The following is an 18,950-nucleotide window of genomic DNA, read 5'->3' on the forward strand; positions in this document are numbered from 1 at the left end:
ACAAGTTGGTCTGATATCCTGCATACTTGTATTTTGTTTATTTATGTAACAGTGTGGACAAAAGCCTTCTGGAAGTCACGGAACACGGTATCAACCTGGGTGCCAGTAGAGGGCTGCCTTCTGGGTCTCATGCATGAACAGAGCGATCTGAGTTTCACATGTGGAAATTCACGCACTACATTCACTGGAGAGTAGAATGAATCCACACTTATGATCGAAGTACACTTTTATTACACATAACTCATAAAGGGGGAACATACAGTAAGTAACTGGGTCACCGACTAAGTTGTCAAAGAAGCTAGCTCGAAGAATGAACAGCTATTGACAGTGTGGCTACCGATAGTTGCCACAAGGCCTGCCCCCACATTCCATAGGACTGGGGACATGATGTGGCTCAATGGTCAAAGAGGAAGGGGTATCGTGTAATAAGTCTTCGATGTCATGGTCCTGCATTTGCTGGTGAGCCAATTCCACAGGTGACAGATAGTCATCCACCATGTTGTTGGCGCATCTGATGTAGCAGACGTCAGTGGTATGTGGGCAGATAAGGGTCTTGTGGTGGAAACAGAAGGGGGAGGGAGGATGGTCGGTGGGGTATGGCTGGCATCTGCGAGCGGTAAAAACTGTGGCTTATATGTCCTCATGCCCTGAAAGTGGTGTTCCATCATCCACCCACCTCGACAACATCCTAGTCCATCCCCATGCCACTCCCAATGGTCGGTAAAAACTGTGACCTCTTATTCCTCTGTCACTCACATAAGTAACAGACAGCCTTGCAGATTGCTAACAGTTCTCCACCAAAGGTTGACAATTTGCATTGTGGGGAAGAAAGTTTTTAGGAAGAGAAACAGCATGTTTTATAGGTGTTACCAACATGTTGTTGCAGAATATTGCCATTCGAAGCTTCGCTCATATCCATAATGATGCAGATGCGAATGTCCGCATTTGGGTGTGCAAGAGTGATGGCATTAGTAAGAGCTGTCTTCAAGTCATTGAATGTGCATGCCATGCTCTCAGAACATTGTACCTTGTGTGTGCCAGAGGTTTTTTTTACCTGTCAGTGTGTCCATCCTCATGCCACTCCCAATAGCAGCCCCTTGTCACAGGAATCATACCCGTGTGGAAGACCCAGGTGCAAGACCTGCCCCCAATCCTCTCACCCAGCACTTCCTATTCCATGCTTGACTGCTTGCCCATGAGAGACTTGGCAACCTCTGTATGCAGCCATTTCATATACAAGCTCTGCTGCAAAACTTCCTGACAGATTAAAACTGTGTGCCAGACCAAGATTCGAACTCGGGACCGTTGCCTTCCTCAGGCAAGTGCTCTATCGACTGAGCTACCCAAGCACAACTCACAACCCATCCTCACAGCTTTGCTTCCACCAGTACTTCATTTCCCACCTTCCGAACTCCACCACCAGCTTTACTGAACTGTGCTGATGGGAGTTATCCTTACAACAGATTCTCCACACCCAGAATTATCCTGGCGTCAACCTATGATGATGTGCTGACCCCACACCTTCCACCCAACAGTTTCCACCCCCTCTGTCCTACAACCATCTCCAAATTCATTTCCCCTCACCCTCATTGGGTTATCTCTGCGCCAATGCACCCACCAGTCTTTTCCCCTCATTTTATGCACACACCCCACCCCCTCCCATGCTGCACCTGGCAGCTTTGTCCAACTTCCTTCTAGTCCCTGCATGCTCTGCCAGACAGCACTCTTTCCTTCCTCCACCCATACGTTGCTGTCCATCTGCCTTCCTTGCCCCACTTCCGACTGCTGCTTTTGTTCAACGCAACAGCTGCAGTCTGGCTAATTTGGCTGCACATAGCAGTGATTTGTGCCTAATGTGTGTCTGCCTGTGTGTATGCTTGTGTTTTTGTTTCTTTTCTGAAGAAGTCTTTGACCAAAAGGTTAGTGTGTAATATTTTCCTCATTGTGCCTGTCTGTGACTCATTGTGTCATCTTTACAGTGAGTAGCAATCTGTGCTTTTCATAATTGTCGATATTCAACCTGGACTTTCCATTGATTGAAATCTAGAGTTTTGAACTTTTGTCATAACTATACATTGCATGATTCACCAGCCCCCTGTCAAGGGGAAGCAAACGCAAAAGGGTAGGTGTCTGTTAATTGTCAGTAGTACCAGTGTACATCAAATAATGGTACCCCTTAGGGAAATGGCAGCAAGGAATGGGAAGGATCACTATGTGCACCATGTGTTTACATGGGGAGTCATCAGGCAACAAGTCGAACAGGACATTCCAGCAGCCATTGATGGAACATGGTGCAACCAACAACGTTTTGTGGTGCACAAAAAAATGAACAATGCCTTTCATCTGAGGTCCAAGATTGTCCAAGAATTGTTCCAATGACTGGCAGAGAGAGATGAGGAGACCAGGCTTGCTCATGAAGTTTCAACAAACTCACAATTTGCAGCATTATGCCCAGAAATCATTGGGACCATTTGGTTCTGAGACTGGTGAAAGGTATGAAAGAGAATGCAATGCTAGACTGTGTCTTTCTGGGCTTACACATAGGCTTGAAAACTTCAGGACCCCTCTAAATGGGTCATGCGTGTGCTAGGCAGTAGAGCTGCTACCCATACAACATGGAGTGTTCACAGTTTTTTTTTTTTTTAGCTGATTTGCCATCACGTTTGAATAAAGGTGTTAGCTGTAGAACAAAAAGAGATGCCCCCACAAATGGAAAAATTAAAATACATGGAGTTGCAATCAGTTGCTTTTGCAAAAAAATCCAATAGTTTTGAAGCAGTATTGAAAAGCAATTGAGGTCGTATAACACTAGATATAAAAAGAAGGCTAAAACTCAAAATTGTCTACAGTGAGATTTTTTTTAGGTAAATCTAAGTGTATATCAAAAGGATAGGTTAATGGGAAATTGAGGTGGTGTATTTGTCACAGTAGGAAAGAAACTCAAATCAGCTGAGCTAGTTAGTTATGCGTTACATTGATCAGAAGCACGGAAAAACCATTATGATGTGGAACAAGTCAAATGCACAAGAAATGCGCCCAGGAAAAAAGTTTAGTTTTATTATTTGTTTTTTTTTTATTATAGTGTTATACCTAAATATTTCTATTATCTATCCCATTCCCTTAAATGGCATAAATGCATATATTATATCTCCAGATTTATTTACTCATATTCAAGAATTCATCTGTGGTGTAGAAGGAGTTGTCAAGGAGGTATGATTTCAATTTGTTTTTGAAACTATTACTGCTGTCTGTCAGACATTTTATTTCATCTGGTAATTTATCAAAAAGCTGAGATAGAAACTGAAGCTGCTTGCAAGTTTGTCAGGGCAAGACACTGTAGCGGTGGTGGGCATAAACTAGTGATTGGATCAATTTGTTGATCACCAAACTCACCCCCTCATGTAGCCAAAAACTTAGTGAAAACAGTTTGCTACTACGAATGTCCACCAGCGATACTGTCATCATTGCAGGAGACTTAAATTACTCAACAATCGATTGGGATCATTACATTTTTGTAAGTGATAGGCATGACAAGATGTCCTGCAAACCATTACTAAATGTGTCTGCTGAGAACTACCCTGAACAGATTGTTCAGAAGCCAACTGATGATGGAAATATATTGGATCTAATGGGAACAAATAGGCCTGATACATTTGAGGATGCCCACATAGAAACTGATATCATTGCCATGACAAAATTGGTGCAACAGTGATTAATAAAATACAAAACACAGCTAAAAGAAGTAGAAGAATTTTATAGTCAGCTGAAATATGTAAAATAAGGGAAAGGCGACCCCTTATCTATAGAGGAGTGTTGCGTGGCACACAGAAACACATAATAGAAAACAGTTAACACTAGCTTTTGCTCTTTTTCTAGTTTCTCCACACACAACTACACAGACAGACATACATAAATGTATGGTATCAAGATGAAACGGGAACAACACTAACGCATTCTGTTGGCCATTCTACCTGTCACAGAGATTTGTGACTATAATCATGTGCATACTCGCTGTTGGTGTTTGTTTGTACGAAGTTACACTGACATCTGACCTTGTCTTCGGTGTGCTGCACTTTGTTTTGTCAGGCAGAGTATCTGCCAAAAACCTTGATGTCACAAAAGTTGTAGTCCTATCAAAAGGCACCATCTTCAGCCCCATACCCAAATTCAGTCATGCTGGATTGCCCAAAGATCTATTGTCTTTCTCCTGATCCCTTCAGTGGAAACATTTTTTTGCCACCAAACCTGCCAAGCAAAAGTGAACCTTGCCTTTCAGACTTCCACCACTTGAGTTACCTTCCAAGAATACCTTACCTTCAGCCTGGCCTCATCCTCATTTCTCAGGCCCATTCCCAAAACTGCAAACCTCTCAGTGGAGGGAAGAACTGGCATCCACAGCATTAAGACATACCCTGATTTGGTCACCCTCCCTGCAGACAAAACCCCTACCAGTGAGTTGATGAACCACTTTGATTACCTAACATTAGGTGTCTGCCAGCTGTGTGACTCTTCTTCCTACAAACCCTACCTCAGTAATCCCATGCCAGAAATCCAGTATAACCTCCTATCCCTTTCTGTATCTCTAGGCCCATCGCAGACCCTCTCTGTCAAATGCTTCTTCCTTCTCAACCCATCTACACCTCCCCCCTCCTGCACATCCACCTTCTAAATGCTTCCCAAAACCTATAAATCTTAGCAAAACCAAATGTGTACTCTAATAAGAAAAATTTTGCTCGTCAACCAACATCTCCAACCCATTGCCTGTAGCCGAGCTATCAGGTACGTGTCTCTTCCTTCATCGCCCTTCCAACTACCCATACCCCATTACCATTGGATCCAGACTCATCACTGTTGACTCACCTTCCTATACAGCAAAATCCCCATGACCATGACATTGCCATTGTTGAACACTAATCCCCACACATTCCATTGACCCAAACTCACTGCTTCATTTCTTAATAAACCTGACTGACTACAACAATGAGACAAATATTATGATCACCTGATTAGCAGCATGTTGGTCCACATTAGGAAAATAATACGGCGGAATTTCTACATGCCATGGATTCGACAAGTCTTTGGTAGATTTCCAGAGATATGCAGTACCAGATGTCTACACACAGGTCACATAAGTCCCATAAATTATAGGCTGGCAGTTTGTGGGAGCAGAGGTGGCACCTGACGGTGTCTCAGGTGTGTTCAAAAAATGACTCTGAGCACTACGGGACTTAACATCTGAGGTCATCAGTCCGTTAGAACCTAGAACTACTTAAACCTAACTAACCTAAGGACATCACACACATCCACGCCCGAGGCAGGATTCGAACCTGCGACCGTAGTGGTCGCGCGGTTCCAGACTGAAGCGCCTAGAACTGCTCAGCTACTCCGGCCAGCAGGTGTGTTCTGTGGGGCTCAGCTCAGGTGAATTTAGTAACGAAGATATCAATGTGAGTTCACTACAACACTCCTAAAATCTCTGTAGGAACAATCTGACTGTTACAAGGAAAGTCTTGTGCGAATATGACATCTCTGATGGGGAAGACATCAGGTATAAAGGCGTTCAGATGGTTTCCAATAATGTTCCCATAGTCCACAGCTGTAATGATGCCTTTGATTACTATTGACAGTCACAAGGAAGCCCCGGTGAATATCCCCCATCAGCCTGTGTTCATGGTGCAGTGCATATTTCAACCAGCCATTCATCTGAATGATGGCATATCTGGATGTGACAGTCAGATTTTTATAGCAAGAAACATGGTTCAGCTGACCAGACATCATGCTTCCATTGGTCCCCAGCGGTCCAATCCTGATGATCTCACAACCACTGAAATTGTAATTGACAGTGTTGTTACATTGATATGAGAACCCGTGGGGTTCATCTGCTGTGGGGCATATGTTCAGCGGTGTGCACTGAACAATGTGTTCTGAAACTTTTTTGCCTCCACCAGGATTGTAATCTATCTTCAGATCTGCCACAGTTGCAGCCAATCCTGATTTATGGAGCAGGCAAGCTTCCACCTCTGTGTTCTGTGATGAGACATTGTAGTGCTTCGAGAATTTCGGGGTAAATTCTAGAAACATTTGGCTCCCCACCGTCTTGAACACCCAATATTTTAATGACAAGGGTGAGAGAGCCTTTTTACTGCACCACACGTCTGTGTGTGCAGGAAGGACAGCTGTCAGGAGGAGCCAGGAGCTGTGTCAGGCGAGCAGCCCCAACAGGTGGTTACAAGCAGTGCCCTAGAAGTTATATCAAAAAGTCGGAGAGTATTTGGATAATGTTCCATGGTGTGTGGTGTCATGAGGATTGTTAAAGAGACAGATGAAGCGTTTGTTATATGGAGACTTTTACTTCATGCCTTGGCTTTGCATGAGGCAGAACATATGTAACAGTATGAATGTTTAGTAGATTCTGACATTTATCTTGGAACCAGTTGACTTGCTGGAGTTTGTACAGAAGAATTGTTACTTTGGGATGAGAGTTGAAAACATATTGTTGTTGAAGTGACAAAAGCTTACGAGTATATAATTTATTTCAAGAATATAGAGCTCGTTAATAATATTTCCCTTAACCTGAAACAGTCTTCAGAGATGAATTAAACAGTGAGAGCAACATAGCTGATAATCCAAAGAAGAGGATCGGCTGCAAGCACAATGTGTAAGTCAACTGGAAGAGACATGCGAGTCGTGCAACCCAAAACTGCATTGTCTCTAGTCGTCCAAGAAAGCTTTAGAACATGGACATACTACACCTTGTTGCCTGTAGTGGTTTCACCATCCTTCAACCACATTCCACTGATGCTCACAGCAGTAACATGTGAACAATCAACCAACTTCGTTGTTTCAAACATGCTTGTTCCAGATGCCAGACCACAAAATTTGCCCTTTATCAAAGTTGCTTATGTCAGTGTATTTTCCCCATTTGTGATCCATACCACTATATATCCTTATCTTCCATAGTCTTAACATTTTCTCTCCTATCTCTTCAACTGGTCTTCCTCAGCCCAGTAAGCTATATTCCTGTACATTGGTATCCATTTCTCTTGTGGCTCCATAAGGAAACTCTGCCCATATCAAGTCCTCAAAAGACACATCTGCAGGAACAAGTGTTGTCTTTCACAATGTGACATGACCTTCACAGTCAGCACTGCCCTCCAAACAGAGTCTGTAGACTGACCTCTTGAACTATATCTACCTATGCTCTTAATCCTCCAACCACCCTAAAGACGAGCTGAAACACTCTGTCCCACCCTATAACTCACTTTCACCCCAATGTGGAACAACTTAACCATATACATTGCCGTGGATTCTGCTGTTTCTTCTGTCTGGAAATAAACGTTCTAACCACAGCCTTTCTCAAAGTGGTGTTCTACTGCCCACCCATTCTACAAAACATCTAGTCCATCCTTACGTCACAACTCCCTGTCCCTTACCATATAGGTCATATCCTTGTGGAAGACCCAGGTGTGAGACTTGTTCTATGCACCCATTATGTACATCCTATTTCAGTTCTGTTCCAGGTGTGTCCTACTCTATCAGAGGCAGGGTCAGTTGTAAAAGCAGTCATCATCACCTTCTCCGCTGTGACTTTTGTGCAGCCTTCTGCACATTTATCGCCACCAATCAATTGTCCAGCTAAATTAATAGCAACTGCCAAACTGTGGCCAACAGCAATGTTGACCATTCAGTGGCAGAACACACTGCTGAGCACAATGTGCTCAACTTCAGTGAATGACAGCTTGATAATCCATTAATAGCAACTGCCCAGTTGTGGCCATCTGAATCACCACTGCTCTCCTCCCAATACTAGCTTCTCTAAATTACATAGATGGAAATTGTCCTTACAACATATTCTTTGATCCTGTAACACTCCCGACTTCACACTCCACTAGCCCACGACCCACACGCACCTCCACTCCTGTCCCTACGTCCCCCACTTTCTACAATCACTTTCTCTCAGCAGTGTCCATCTTCCTCTGCTCTGTTTTCCCCTTCTCCACTTTTCCACTTCATGGTGTGTCACGTGCTATTACTCCTGCCTGTATGAGTAAGTGGGTGGGCACACATGGGCCACATTCCTATCCCACCTACTCGCTGCACCTCCATCCAAACTGTCAATCACACTTCCCTTTCTTTACAGTCATGTTTGACCAAGTGAGGTATTGCGGTTGTTAGCACACCAGAATCACATTCTGGAGAGCAACAGTTCAAATCCCTGTCTGCCCATCCAGATTTAGATTGTCTATGATTTCCCTAAATCACTCCATGCAAATTCCAGAATGGTTCCTTCAAAAAGGACATTGCTGATTTCCTTCTCCATCATCTCTAATGTTCTCACTGTCAACAACCTTCCTTCCTTCCTTCCTTCCTTCCTTTAGTCACTGTGTACTAGTATGAAATATTAGCCAGTGGACTGGCTTGTTTTTACTTTGCCTTCACCTCTTTTACTCTATATATGGGAACTAAATGAAGATAGGACAAGTGCTAGAGAATGTAATCACAAAGACTACAACCAAAAAACTTGGTGAAGCATTTTTGGAGCCTTTAGGGTTTTGACACTTTTGTGCAAATAAATTTACATCTTGATGGCATTTGTTTTTAATGAGAAGAGATTCCATTTGATTTAGTTTTCTGTACCATATCTCCTACTACATGCTGTCTTTTCACAAGTGTTTATTTTATTTTCAGCTTCTAAAGTAAAGATGTCTCTTCTGAAAATTTGGTCACCAGAGTTTATAGGCACTTTACATTATTTTTATTCATATTTGGAGAGAACTATAGGTTCATAAGTTTTCACCATCAATGGAGGAAAATGGCAGATGCTGAAAATAAAGAGGAAAGGAAAAATTTAGACAATAACAATTTGCCAAAATGCAGTAAGGCTGAGTATGAAAATCTGATAGCTTTAAATATATGTTGAAGTACAAGGTGGCCCACAATCGTGGGCCCACAATCGTAGGACAATGAGACATTGTGGAAAATTTTGTAAGGACATGTGGAAGAGAAATAATAAACCATTGAAAGAAAGACAATTTCCATGTGAGAGGGTAACATTTGTCAACTGCATACCATGTTTATGTCCCTTGTTCAGTGTGTGATGACCATCTGTATCCACGATAGCCTGGAACCACACTACAGATTGTTCTATTGCTGCCCAAAACATCTCAGGTGGAATGCTGGCTACCTCCCTCGCTATGCTCATCTTCATCCTCCAATGCGTGTTAATGTCCCATTGGTAAATCCTGTCCTTCAGATAGCCCCACATCAAAATCACACCAGTTCAAATCTGGTGATCTTGGTGGCTGTGCTGTTTGGAACATTCATCCGACGATTCGGTTTTCTCCAGATGTGTTATGGAGTAACCAAGTGACCTTCCGAGCAATGTGAGGTGGAGCTCCATCATGCATCAAAACAGCACCTCTCTACCATAGAGCAAGTATGGCATGTTGACGAAGCTGATCATGTTAGTGTGCGCTGTTCACACTGCATGTCCTTGATCCTTGGTGCCCAAGTTCCTCAATAAGAAATGGACCAATCGTGAACCGTGCCATGAAGCCACACCACACAGTGATGCGTTCACCATGCAGAGGAATTTCATTATATTTGTTGGTGGTGACAATCCCCAAATACAACAGTTGTGAGTGTTCACTATCCCAGTGAGCGTAAACTGTGCTTCATCGTTCCATAAAATATTCTAAGGCCACGTGTTGTCAACTTAAACCATTGCAAGGAACGCAAAACCAAAGTCTACTTGAATGTCTGTATCACATGGCAAAAGTTGGTGAGGAATGTGAAGTTCATATGGATACCATTTCACAGTTGTTCGCAACAGAATGTTCAGCTGTCTTGACTCAGCTCGTGCACTGCTTGAAGATCACACATTTAATCCAGCATTCTTAGCCATGGCAACATGAAGTTCTTCCACAATTTGCAGTGCATTTATGTGTTGACCTCTCCCAGGAGCAATTCCCAAATCACCAGTTAATTTGAACTTCCAAATCATGTTTTTCAAACCCAGTGAAGAAAGAGGATCTCTCCATATTCCTTTAATGTGTCGATACTCGCAAAGAGTAGCAGCATTGTTGCTATTGTTTTGATAAAACAGCTTTACGATTAAAGCCCTGCTCACCTTTTGCAGACCCATGTTGACTTTCTGCAACAGTAATGCACACTAATGCTTGCGTTTAAACCCTATATCACAGTACCAGTACTGGTGCCCAGTGGCAAGTCATGACATGCTAACACCCCAAGTCCTGCAGCACACAGTTTGAACACATTCCTATAATGTTGGTACCCATCTACACTGACTCAAGTAGCATAAGTTTAATTGTAACCAACCTGTACTTTCCAATAAATTTTTTCTTTATCTGAAATGACTGCTGACAGCATTGAAACTGGTGAAGGTGCGAGCTGAAGCTATGCAGTTAGCGTCTGATGCAGAAGACAGTGGAATGATGACAGTGCTTTACGGACCTGATTCTGAATTGAATAAAGCAATGGCAAGTGCTAAAGAATGGAGTATAGCACAAGGCATTGAGAACCCAGAATGCTGTGTAGCCACTTACCTGTTTCCACACTGCAAGGTTATTGCTGGCCACTCAGAGGTAAATATTACTATTGAATATTATCATACAGTCTAAGACAGTATTTTACATTTCTTTACTTAATGGGTTTTCAAGTCTTTGAAGATTAGTCAGATATGATTGAGATTATTTTTCCAATAAATATTTAATGCTCTGAATGAGTTCCTCAATGCCAACCAGCACAGATTTCGAAAACATTGATCATGTGAAACCCAACTCACACTTATCTCACATGACATACTGAAAGCTTTGGATCAAGGCAATCAAGTAGATGAAGGTTTTCTCAATTTCCAAAAAGCATTTGACTCAGTACCACATTATCGTCAAAAGGTCGATCGTACACTTTGTGATCAAAAGTATCCGGACACCCCCAAAGACATACGTTTTACAAATTAGGTGCAGTGTGCTGCCACCTACTGCCAGGTACTCCATCAGCGACCTCAGTAGTCATTAGACATCGTGAAAAAGCAGAGTGGGGTGCTCTGCGGAACTCACGGACTTCGAAAGTGGTCAGGTGATTGGGTGTCACTTGTGTTATATGTCTGTGAAGTGTCGGCAGAAGTGCCAACACCGTGTTGTTTGAGGAAGCCGAAATGCACGCTATAAGCTCACGCAGGATGGCGTGAGGTCTGAAACAGGATACGTAATGAATGCTATAAAGAAAAGTACGTAGCTTCTGGAATACTTAACTTTAATCCACAATTGGTGAACATTGGTCTTGTTACTGTGCATGCTTCATTAGATACATAGCAAAGGATAAATGGCGCCTTGCTAGGCCGTACCAATTTACTTAGCTGAAGGCTATGCTAACTATCGTCTCGGAAAATGAGAGCGTAATTCTCAGTGAACCATGGCTAGCAACGTCGGCTGTACAACTGGGGCGAGTGCCAGTACGTCTCTATAGACCTGCCGTGTGGCGGCGCTCGGTCCGGATTCACTGATAGCGGCGACACGCGGGTCCGTCGTATACTAGCGGACCGCGGCCGATTTAAAAGCTACCACCTAGCAAGTGTGGTGTCTGGCGGTGACACCACAGTCTGTATGCGAGATTTACACATTCCTAAACACCCCTAGGTCCACTGTTTCCGATGTGACAGTGAAGTGGAAATGTGAAGAGAGACATACAGTACAAAAGCGTACAGGCCGACCTCATCTGTTGACTGACAGAGATCACCGACAGTTGAAGAGGTTCGTAATGTGTAATAGGCAGATATCTATCCAGACCATCGCACAGGAATTCAAACTGCATCAGGATCCACTGCAAGTACTATGACAGTTAGGTGGGAGGTGAGAAAACCTGTATTTCATGGTCGAGCGGCTGCTCATAAACCACACATGATGCCAGTAAATGCCTAATGATGCCTCGCTTGTTGTAAGGAGCATAAACATTGGAAAATTGAACTGTGGAAAAATGTTGAATGGAGTGACAAATCATGATACAAAATGTGGTGATTCGATGGCAGTGTGTGGGTATGGCAAATGCCCGTTGAACATCATCTCCCAGCTTGTGTAATTCCAACAGTAATATTCAGAGGCGATGGTGTTATGTTGTGGTCTTGCTTCCACCCTTGCTGTTTTGCATGGCACTATCACAGCACAGGCATACATTGATGTTTTAAGCACTTTCTTGCTTCCCAATGTTGAAAAGCAATTCAGGGATGGTGATTGCGCCTTTCAACACAATCGAGCACTTGTTCATAATGCACGGCCTGTGGCAGAGTGGTTACACGACAATAACATGCCTGTAATGGACTTGCTTTCACAGAGTCCTGACCTGAATCCTATAGAACACCTTTGGGATGTTTTGGAACACTGACTTCGTGCCAGGCCTCACCGACCAACATCAATACCTCTCCTCAGTGCAACACTCCGTGAAGAATGGGCTGCCTTTTCCCCAAGAAACCTTCCAGCACCTGAGTGAACATATGAATGCATGAGTGGAAGCTGTCATCAAGGCTAAGGGTGGATCAACACCATATTGAATTCCAGCATTATCGATGGAGGGTGCCACAAACTTGTAAGTCATTTTCAGCCAGGTATCCGGATACCTTTGATCACATAGTGTATGAGGTATCAAATTAAATTTGTGACTGGACTGAGAATTTTTAGTAGGGAGGACACAATATGTTATCTGGATGGAAAGTCATCGTCAGGTATAGAAGTAACTTCAGGTGTACCTCAGGAAAATGTGTTGTATATTAATGACCTTGCAAACAATATCAATAGTAACATCAGGCTTTTGCAGATGATGCATATACCCTGCCATTCTCTTCAGAATGGGTCAGATGTGGATGAAGATATGTAAAAAAAAAAAGGGGGGGGGGGTTACAGTTGAGCTTGAGCATTTTAGGTAATTCCGTCCTCAAATTGTGTAGATTTTTACCAAACTCGTTAACAGTTTTATTTATGACTAGCTGTCACTTGTGGCTGCAGTCACATGTTAGTAGTTCTGTTACGGTGAATAAGTAAGCTAATTTGTGTGCAATAACGTCAGCTGCCCTCATGTGTCTGCCCACTTGGGTAACCGTAGCTTGTGGTGTGTGCCCTGTTCCCCCACACACAATGCATCAGCAAGAGCATGCATCTATGCAGTGTGCCATTAAAGTAGCTATACATTATCCAACAAATAGCACGTATCATGGATTAAACACATTGAAGATTATATAAGCATTGTATTCATTACTTCAAATCATATAATGTAGAACATATCAACCAATGAAAGTACTTTCAAAAATTTAATAAAGATTAAAATTCAAAGAGTAAATGGCTTCTCCAGTGAATAAATATTTTTCTCTTATTCACATAATATTTTTCAAAAGACTAAGTATCTTGTACTGTACACTTTCTGAAGAAGCCAGCTTTCTTCCTCAGGGTTGAGCTATCTCCATAACAGATCAAGTTACTTTTGCATTTATAATATTAGTGTGGATAAAATTTTCAATTATGATATCTCTTTTCCCAGGAAATGAAGCCCATATGGTGCCCAAGCTGCTCAAGTTACCTGTGAAAACCCCATGAAAAATAATAGTGTGTTGAAAGAGACAAACAGCCATACAAAACCTTTAAATCACAATATCTGTTTTTTCTGTGATCCAATTTTGATTAACTAAAGCCTACACAGTGCTTCAAACTATGCTCAAGTTGCAAAAACCTCATGAAAATTTGTCTGGTAGTTTTAGCGTGGCATGTTTAGACAGAGACAGCAGTTTTATAGATTTATTATCAGTATAGATTTTGAATCATTCCATGTCCATGACGAAGTCACTACCCATCCTGTTTAAGTTCTTTTGTGGTCATACTCATATGAGAGGGAACTCCATGCTTGTAAATAATTTCCTTCCCTGCTAATCATACATCTTGATCTCAGAGTTTCTGGATGAATCAGACATCATATTGGTTTGCTTTCCTTCAGGATCATAATGACAAAGCTATGATGAATGATCACAAATGGTAAACAGTTGCGATATAACATCCCTTCCTTCAGCGGAGAGAGAGAGAGAGAGAGAGAGAGAGAGAGAGAGAGAGAGAGGGAACTACTACTTCATATGTATCTCTCATAGCAGGGCATCACGTTTCCGAGTGAACAGAAGTTACACATAATGGGCAGGAACTCACTCTTGTGACCATGCTTAACTGTGAAAACACTCCTGTATGTAATTAAATGTTACCTACTACTCATCACAATCAATTACAGCAACTATTTTGTGGTTGCCTACCATGATGGCAGAGGTAGACACTTAACTGTGCACAGTCGTCGCTCTTCAGAGTCCTAAATACTGAAGGATTAATCACGGTTAGTGCACTTGTCACTTTAATTCTTTATTTATATATGCTAAATACTGCAGTGTAAGTTATTGGCAGTCCACCTTAGCTTCTCACTCATTTCTGAAGCTGTACATTTTAAACAAAAATAATGTCGTACTCAGACCGTACTACTACTACATTAAATCTATTTTGTGGCACTTTTAATACAATCAGGACCAACAATACTTAACATTATTGCCATGTAAATGATGTGGATAAGGCACTGTCTTATTCAAAACTTCACTCATGTAGAATGTACTTGGGGTAGACATCAATCCATCAAGGAAGCTGTAGGTGAAAGCTGACCTGACTCTTTTGATCAATTCTCATTCAGTATCATTCTTGTACTGTTGCTTGACCCGCCTGTAACTGCTGTTTTTATATTATAGGCGGCAGTCAAATGAAAACAAAGCAGATGAAAAACGGTTTATTATTTTAAAAGTAATTCCATAACTTTTAATTCATTTTTCCCACTGCGAGGCAAGACGGTCAATAACTACATGGAAAAATGTCTGCTGTTGTGTACAGATCTGTGATTGTACTCAGGTGTTCACCTCTTTATCAATAGCAAATCGGCCACAAATGTCTTTCTTCAAGGCTTCAAAAACATGGAAATCACAAGGGTAGAGGTCAAGTCTGTATATAGGATGTATAAGGGCTTGCAGCGAAACTTCTGCAGTGTGCGTGAAATGACCTGGGCAACATTTGGTTTGTTTTGACCACATGTTGCTAAGGTTGTTTCGAGTATGCTGTAGAATTTTCACTGGGAATCCCTCACTCATCCTCCATACTGTGCCACTTTCTCCCTAAGCGATTTCCATATTTTTGAAACCCTGAAGAAAGATATTCATGCCTGTCAATTTGCTCCAGATGAAGAGGTGCACAGCAGGGTACAATTCTAGTTCCATAGGCAACCGAAAATATTGTGCCATTCAGGCATTGACAATCTTGTCTCACACTGTGATAAATGTATTAACTGTTATGCCGATTACTTTTGACATAATAAATAGTTCACTTTTTTTCCCCATCTGTCTTGTTTTCATTTGACTGTCCGTTATAATAAAAAATTACAAGAAATAGTTATTTTCAGTGGTACACTTCACAGAACACTGTGTTCCAACAGAACCGGTAGCACCTTGCTTCTAATGGGAGTTTTATTAATGATGATCCAGATTCCTGTCATGAGGCAGATAATTTTCTTTTGCTAATAGGATTGCTTTTGCAAAAATCAGTCAAATAATTTTGTTTCTGTCAGATTACTGTTACTAACGAAGTTCAATATTTATTAGTTAAATTGTTCCCAGTGTCTGTGGATATCTTTTAATGTTTGTTGCCAATTGTAAGATAGGAAGGATGCAAATAATAGGTTAACAAATCTTAGAAGTTAACATACGTGTTACTGAAATGATCGATTGATTAATTTTCAGGCTCTACGGTACATTGAGACTAATATACGGCAGTTCCGTCTGAAGGCATGTAAGCGTCTACAGGTATCGGGTGCATTCCACACATCTCTGATGCGGCCCGCAGCAGAAGCATTTCGTGCAGCTCTCCGCCGTACTATGGTTGATGACCCAGCTATAACAGTGGTTTCCAACGTCAATGGAAAACGTTACTTGAATGGAGACCATGTTAAACGTCAGCTTCCAAAACAGATTTATCAAGCTGTTCATTGGGAACAGAGCCTGCACGCTCTGTATGAACGTCCAGTTGGAGATTCTTTTCCTCGAACATTTGAGTGTGGTCCGGGTGACTCGTTGCGACAGGTAAGGGAGACAAAGTGCTCTGTTTTTATTGGTAAATTAATGTGTTTTGCATAGGAAATGACACATTTTGTAATTAAGAGCTTTAACTGGAACCTTATAATAAGTTCATTTTTGTAATATGTTTTCAGAAGTGATAACTGCCTTCTGTCATTTGCATTTGCTTTGTGCGATTGGTATTATTGTTAAGTCAAATTACATGATTCATTTGAATCATTGGTTTTGAGTAAAGATAACATAACATGAATTCAGTGTAAACCTTTAAAATATGCAAGTTGAACGAGGAAGTGAAGTTCTAGTTTGTTGTGTAATATACAAAGATTTATCATTTTCACCTCTCATCTTGTAAACTGTTTGTCTTTACTCTTCCACCCCATGAACCCCTTTACTGGTTAGTTTTGTCAAATCAGTGTGCAATAGAGCAATGCATAGTAAACAACTGTGTTATAAACACAGTGCCTGAATTGATGGCTACTGAATTTTCCTTGAAATATCCAACAAGCTTCTTCATCTCCCAGTCCTACTGAAACCTACATCCTTCTGAATCTGTTTAGTGTATTCATCTCTTGGTCTCCCTTTACGATTTTTACCCTCCACACTGCTCTCCAATACTAAATTGGTGACCCTGTGATGCATCAGAATATGTCCTACCAAGCGGTCCCTTCTCCTAGTCAAGTAGTGCCACAAATTTCTCTTCTTCCCAATTATATTCAATACCTCCTCATTAGTTATGTGATCTACCCATCTGACGATGTCAGATGCTCCAGACATTTTTGCGCTGTTGCAAGCACATTTTCCGACCTTTGTGGCCCTTCTGAATGCATTAACTCAATGTCCCATATTCACTACAGTCTTGATAAGCCACAATCCTACTGTATTGGATTCTGAAACATGCAAGTAGAAGTTTGTCCTTGTTATATACAGAAGTTGATGATATTCCCCTGCCCACTTTGTGTGGCTGCACTGATATGCTAATTGTGAGCATATTGTAGCATGTAGAAGACCTTCATTTAATAACAATTTGACAATTAGTGTGTACTGTACTGTCTTCTCAGTTTTGCAATTTTAACTGTCAACATTGTTTGGCAATGCTAGGATACCAGTGAACCAAAAATTAATCCACAAATTCTAAATGATTTTGAGACATTGCTGCAATGTTAAATCATGTTAATAAGTGAACTTTATCAGTTAGATAAGAGGATTAAAAAAAGTACTGAAAACTGAAATCTGTTGCAGGTATTAAAAAAGGTGAATGGCAAGGCCTGGAACACAAGTTGGACAGTAACTATTTAGCATTTCACCAATAGTAAATTTTTATGATCAGCAGAAGAATATATCAGGAACAACATTGATGAAGAAACCTCAGTGTGTGTAAACTGTTCACACAGTTCATTGTTAAGTTAAAATGACTGAGAGCCCTGTATTTTGCAGATAGGTGGTTGTTTACCATGTGATTTGCATCTGATGTACATTTTGTGTTTTTCATTTTCACCATTTTAACTGAAACTCAATAAAAGTATAATTTTTTGTATCTTGTGTTGTCTGGTGATGAACTTTACATACATATAACTTCATGTGATTAAATAGAATGTGTATAATATAAATTCTTTAGAAGTAAAGGAGACAACTCATCAAATAGTAGTAGCATTGAGTAGCTAGAAAGAAAAAGTTGAAGGTGGCTGGTACTGCTCTGTGTTTATTTTTTAGAATTACTTTGAGAGAAACAGTAGTGGATGCATAACAGCAGACATTGCAAGATTGTATATCTATCAGTTTTGTACACATACTCACTAGTCTCCAACATTTCTTCTAATTATTCTCATAGATATCCCATGTTTGTCGAGTGAGCAGGATATTTTGGATACTATAGAGGAAAGACTGATTCTGGATTAAAGAGATGAATGTCTGTGTGTGATGAGTTTGAAGAAGCCTGATTCTGGATAAAAGGTTTGGCTTTGTTTTGCTTTAGGATGCAAAAAACAACTGGGGGTCATACGCGCCCAAGTCAAAACCATTTCCAGTTCACAAGTCAAAACTATAGAACACAAAGACAGAGAGGAGTTAAGAAATGACTATACGTCAGTCCCAATTGACATAAGAGAAGACAGCTAAAAACCTGGATGTGGAGAAAGGGCTAAAAAAAGACATCATACAGAAACAGAGATCCAAAACTAAAAATTAAATGACTTCGCCATATTGCTTTGGCGGAGAAAAAGTAAAACTCAGTTGATAGACCGCGCATCATTTGACAAAATGGCTGATAACTCAGATGGCAAACCCAAGCGGGAACATAAACAGTTAAAAAATGGACAGTCCGTCAGGAAGTGGCAGACAGTTAAAACGTGAGTGCAATGTGTACAAAATGGTGGGGTAGCGCCACTTATCAAATGACGATGGCTAAAAAGGCAGTGCCCAATATGCAGCCTAGTTAAAATGACCTCCTCCAGGTGGGAGGGCCAAGAGGAGGTCATTGAGCCCCTCCCAGATGTGTGGACAAGCCAGAGCTTATTCCCATGGAGGGACCTCACCTCTTGACAGATGGCAACACAGAGATTACCAGAGGGAATATGGGAACTAGTGAACTGCAGTACGAGGACTGCAGTGTTGCCAGCAGCAGCATCAGCTTTGTTTCCTGACAGACCAACATGACCAGGAACCCAATTAAACATTACACTGGCTCCACCAACACTGAGCAAATGACAGTTTTCCTGGACCCGCTACACTAAGGGATGGGTGGTTTACTGTGCACATAGATTTTGAAGGGTGCTGAGTGAGTCTGAGCAGACGAAACAGTTGAATA

General features: G+C 41.5%; 1 protein-coding gene across 1 annotated transcript in view; it reads left to right on the forward strand.

The window, feature by feature from the left end:
- LOC126480795 (probable malonyl-CoA-acyl carrier protein transacylase, mitochondrial) overlaps positions 1-17,681 on the forward strand; it is a 40,685-nt gene extending 23,004 nt beyond the window's left edge. The window contains exons 4-6 of the mRNA XM_050104109.1: positions 10,387-10,604; positions 15,815-16,153; positions 17,387-17,681. Of these exons, the coding sequence (XP_049960066.1) occupies positions 10,387-10,604; positions 15,815-16,153; positions 17,387-17,443 (614 nt within the window). The 3' untranslated portion in view covers positions 17,444-17,681. The remainder of the gene's footprint in view (positions 1-10,386; positions 10,605-15,814; positions 16,154-17,386) is intronic.
- The last annotated feature ends 1,269 nt before the right edge of the window (positions 17,682-18,950 follow it).

Source organism: Schistocerca serialis, chromosome 5 (genome assembly GCF_023864345.2).
Source record: "Schistocerca serialis cubense isolate TAMUIC-IGC-003099 chromosome 5, iqSchSeri2.2, whole genome shotgun sequence".
Lineage (NCBI taxonomy): Eukaryota > Metazoa > Arthropoda > Insecta > Orthoptera > Acrididae > Schistocerca > Schistocerca serialis.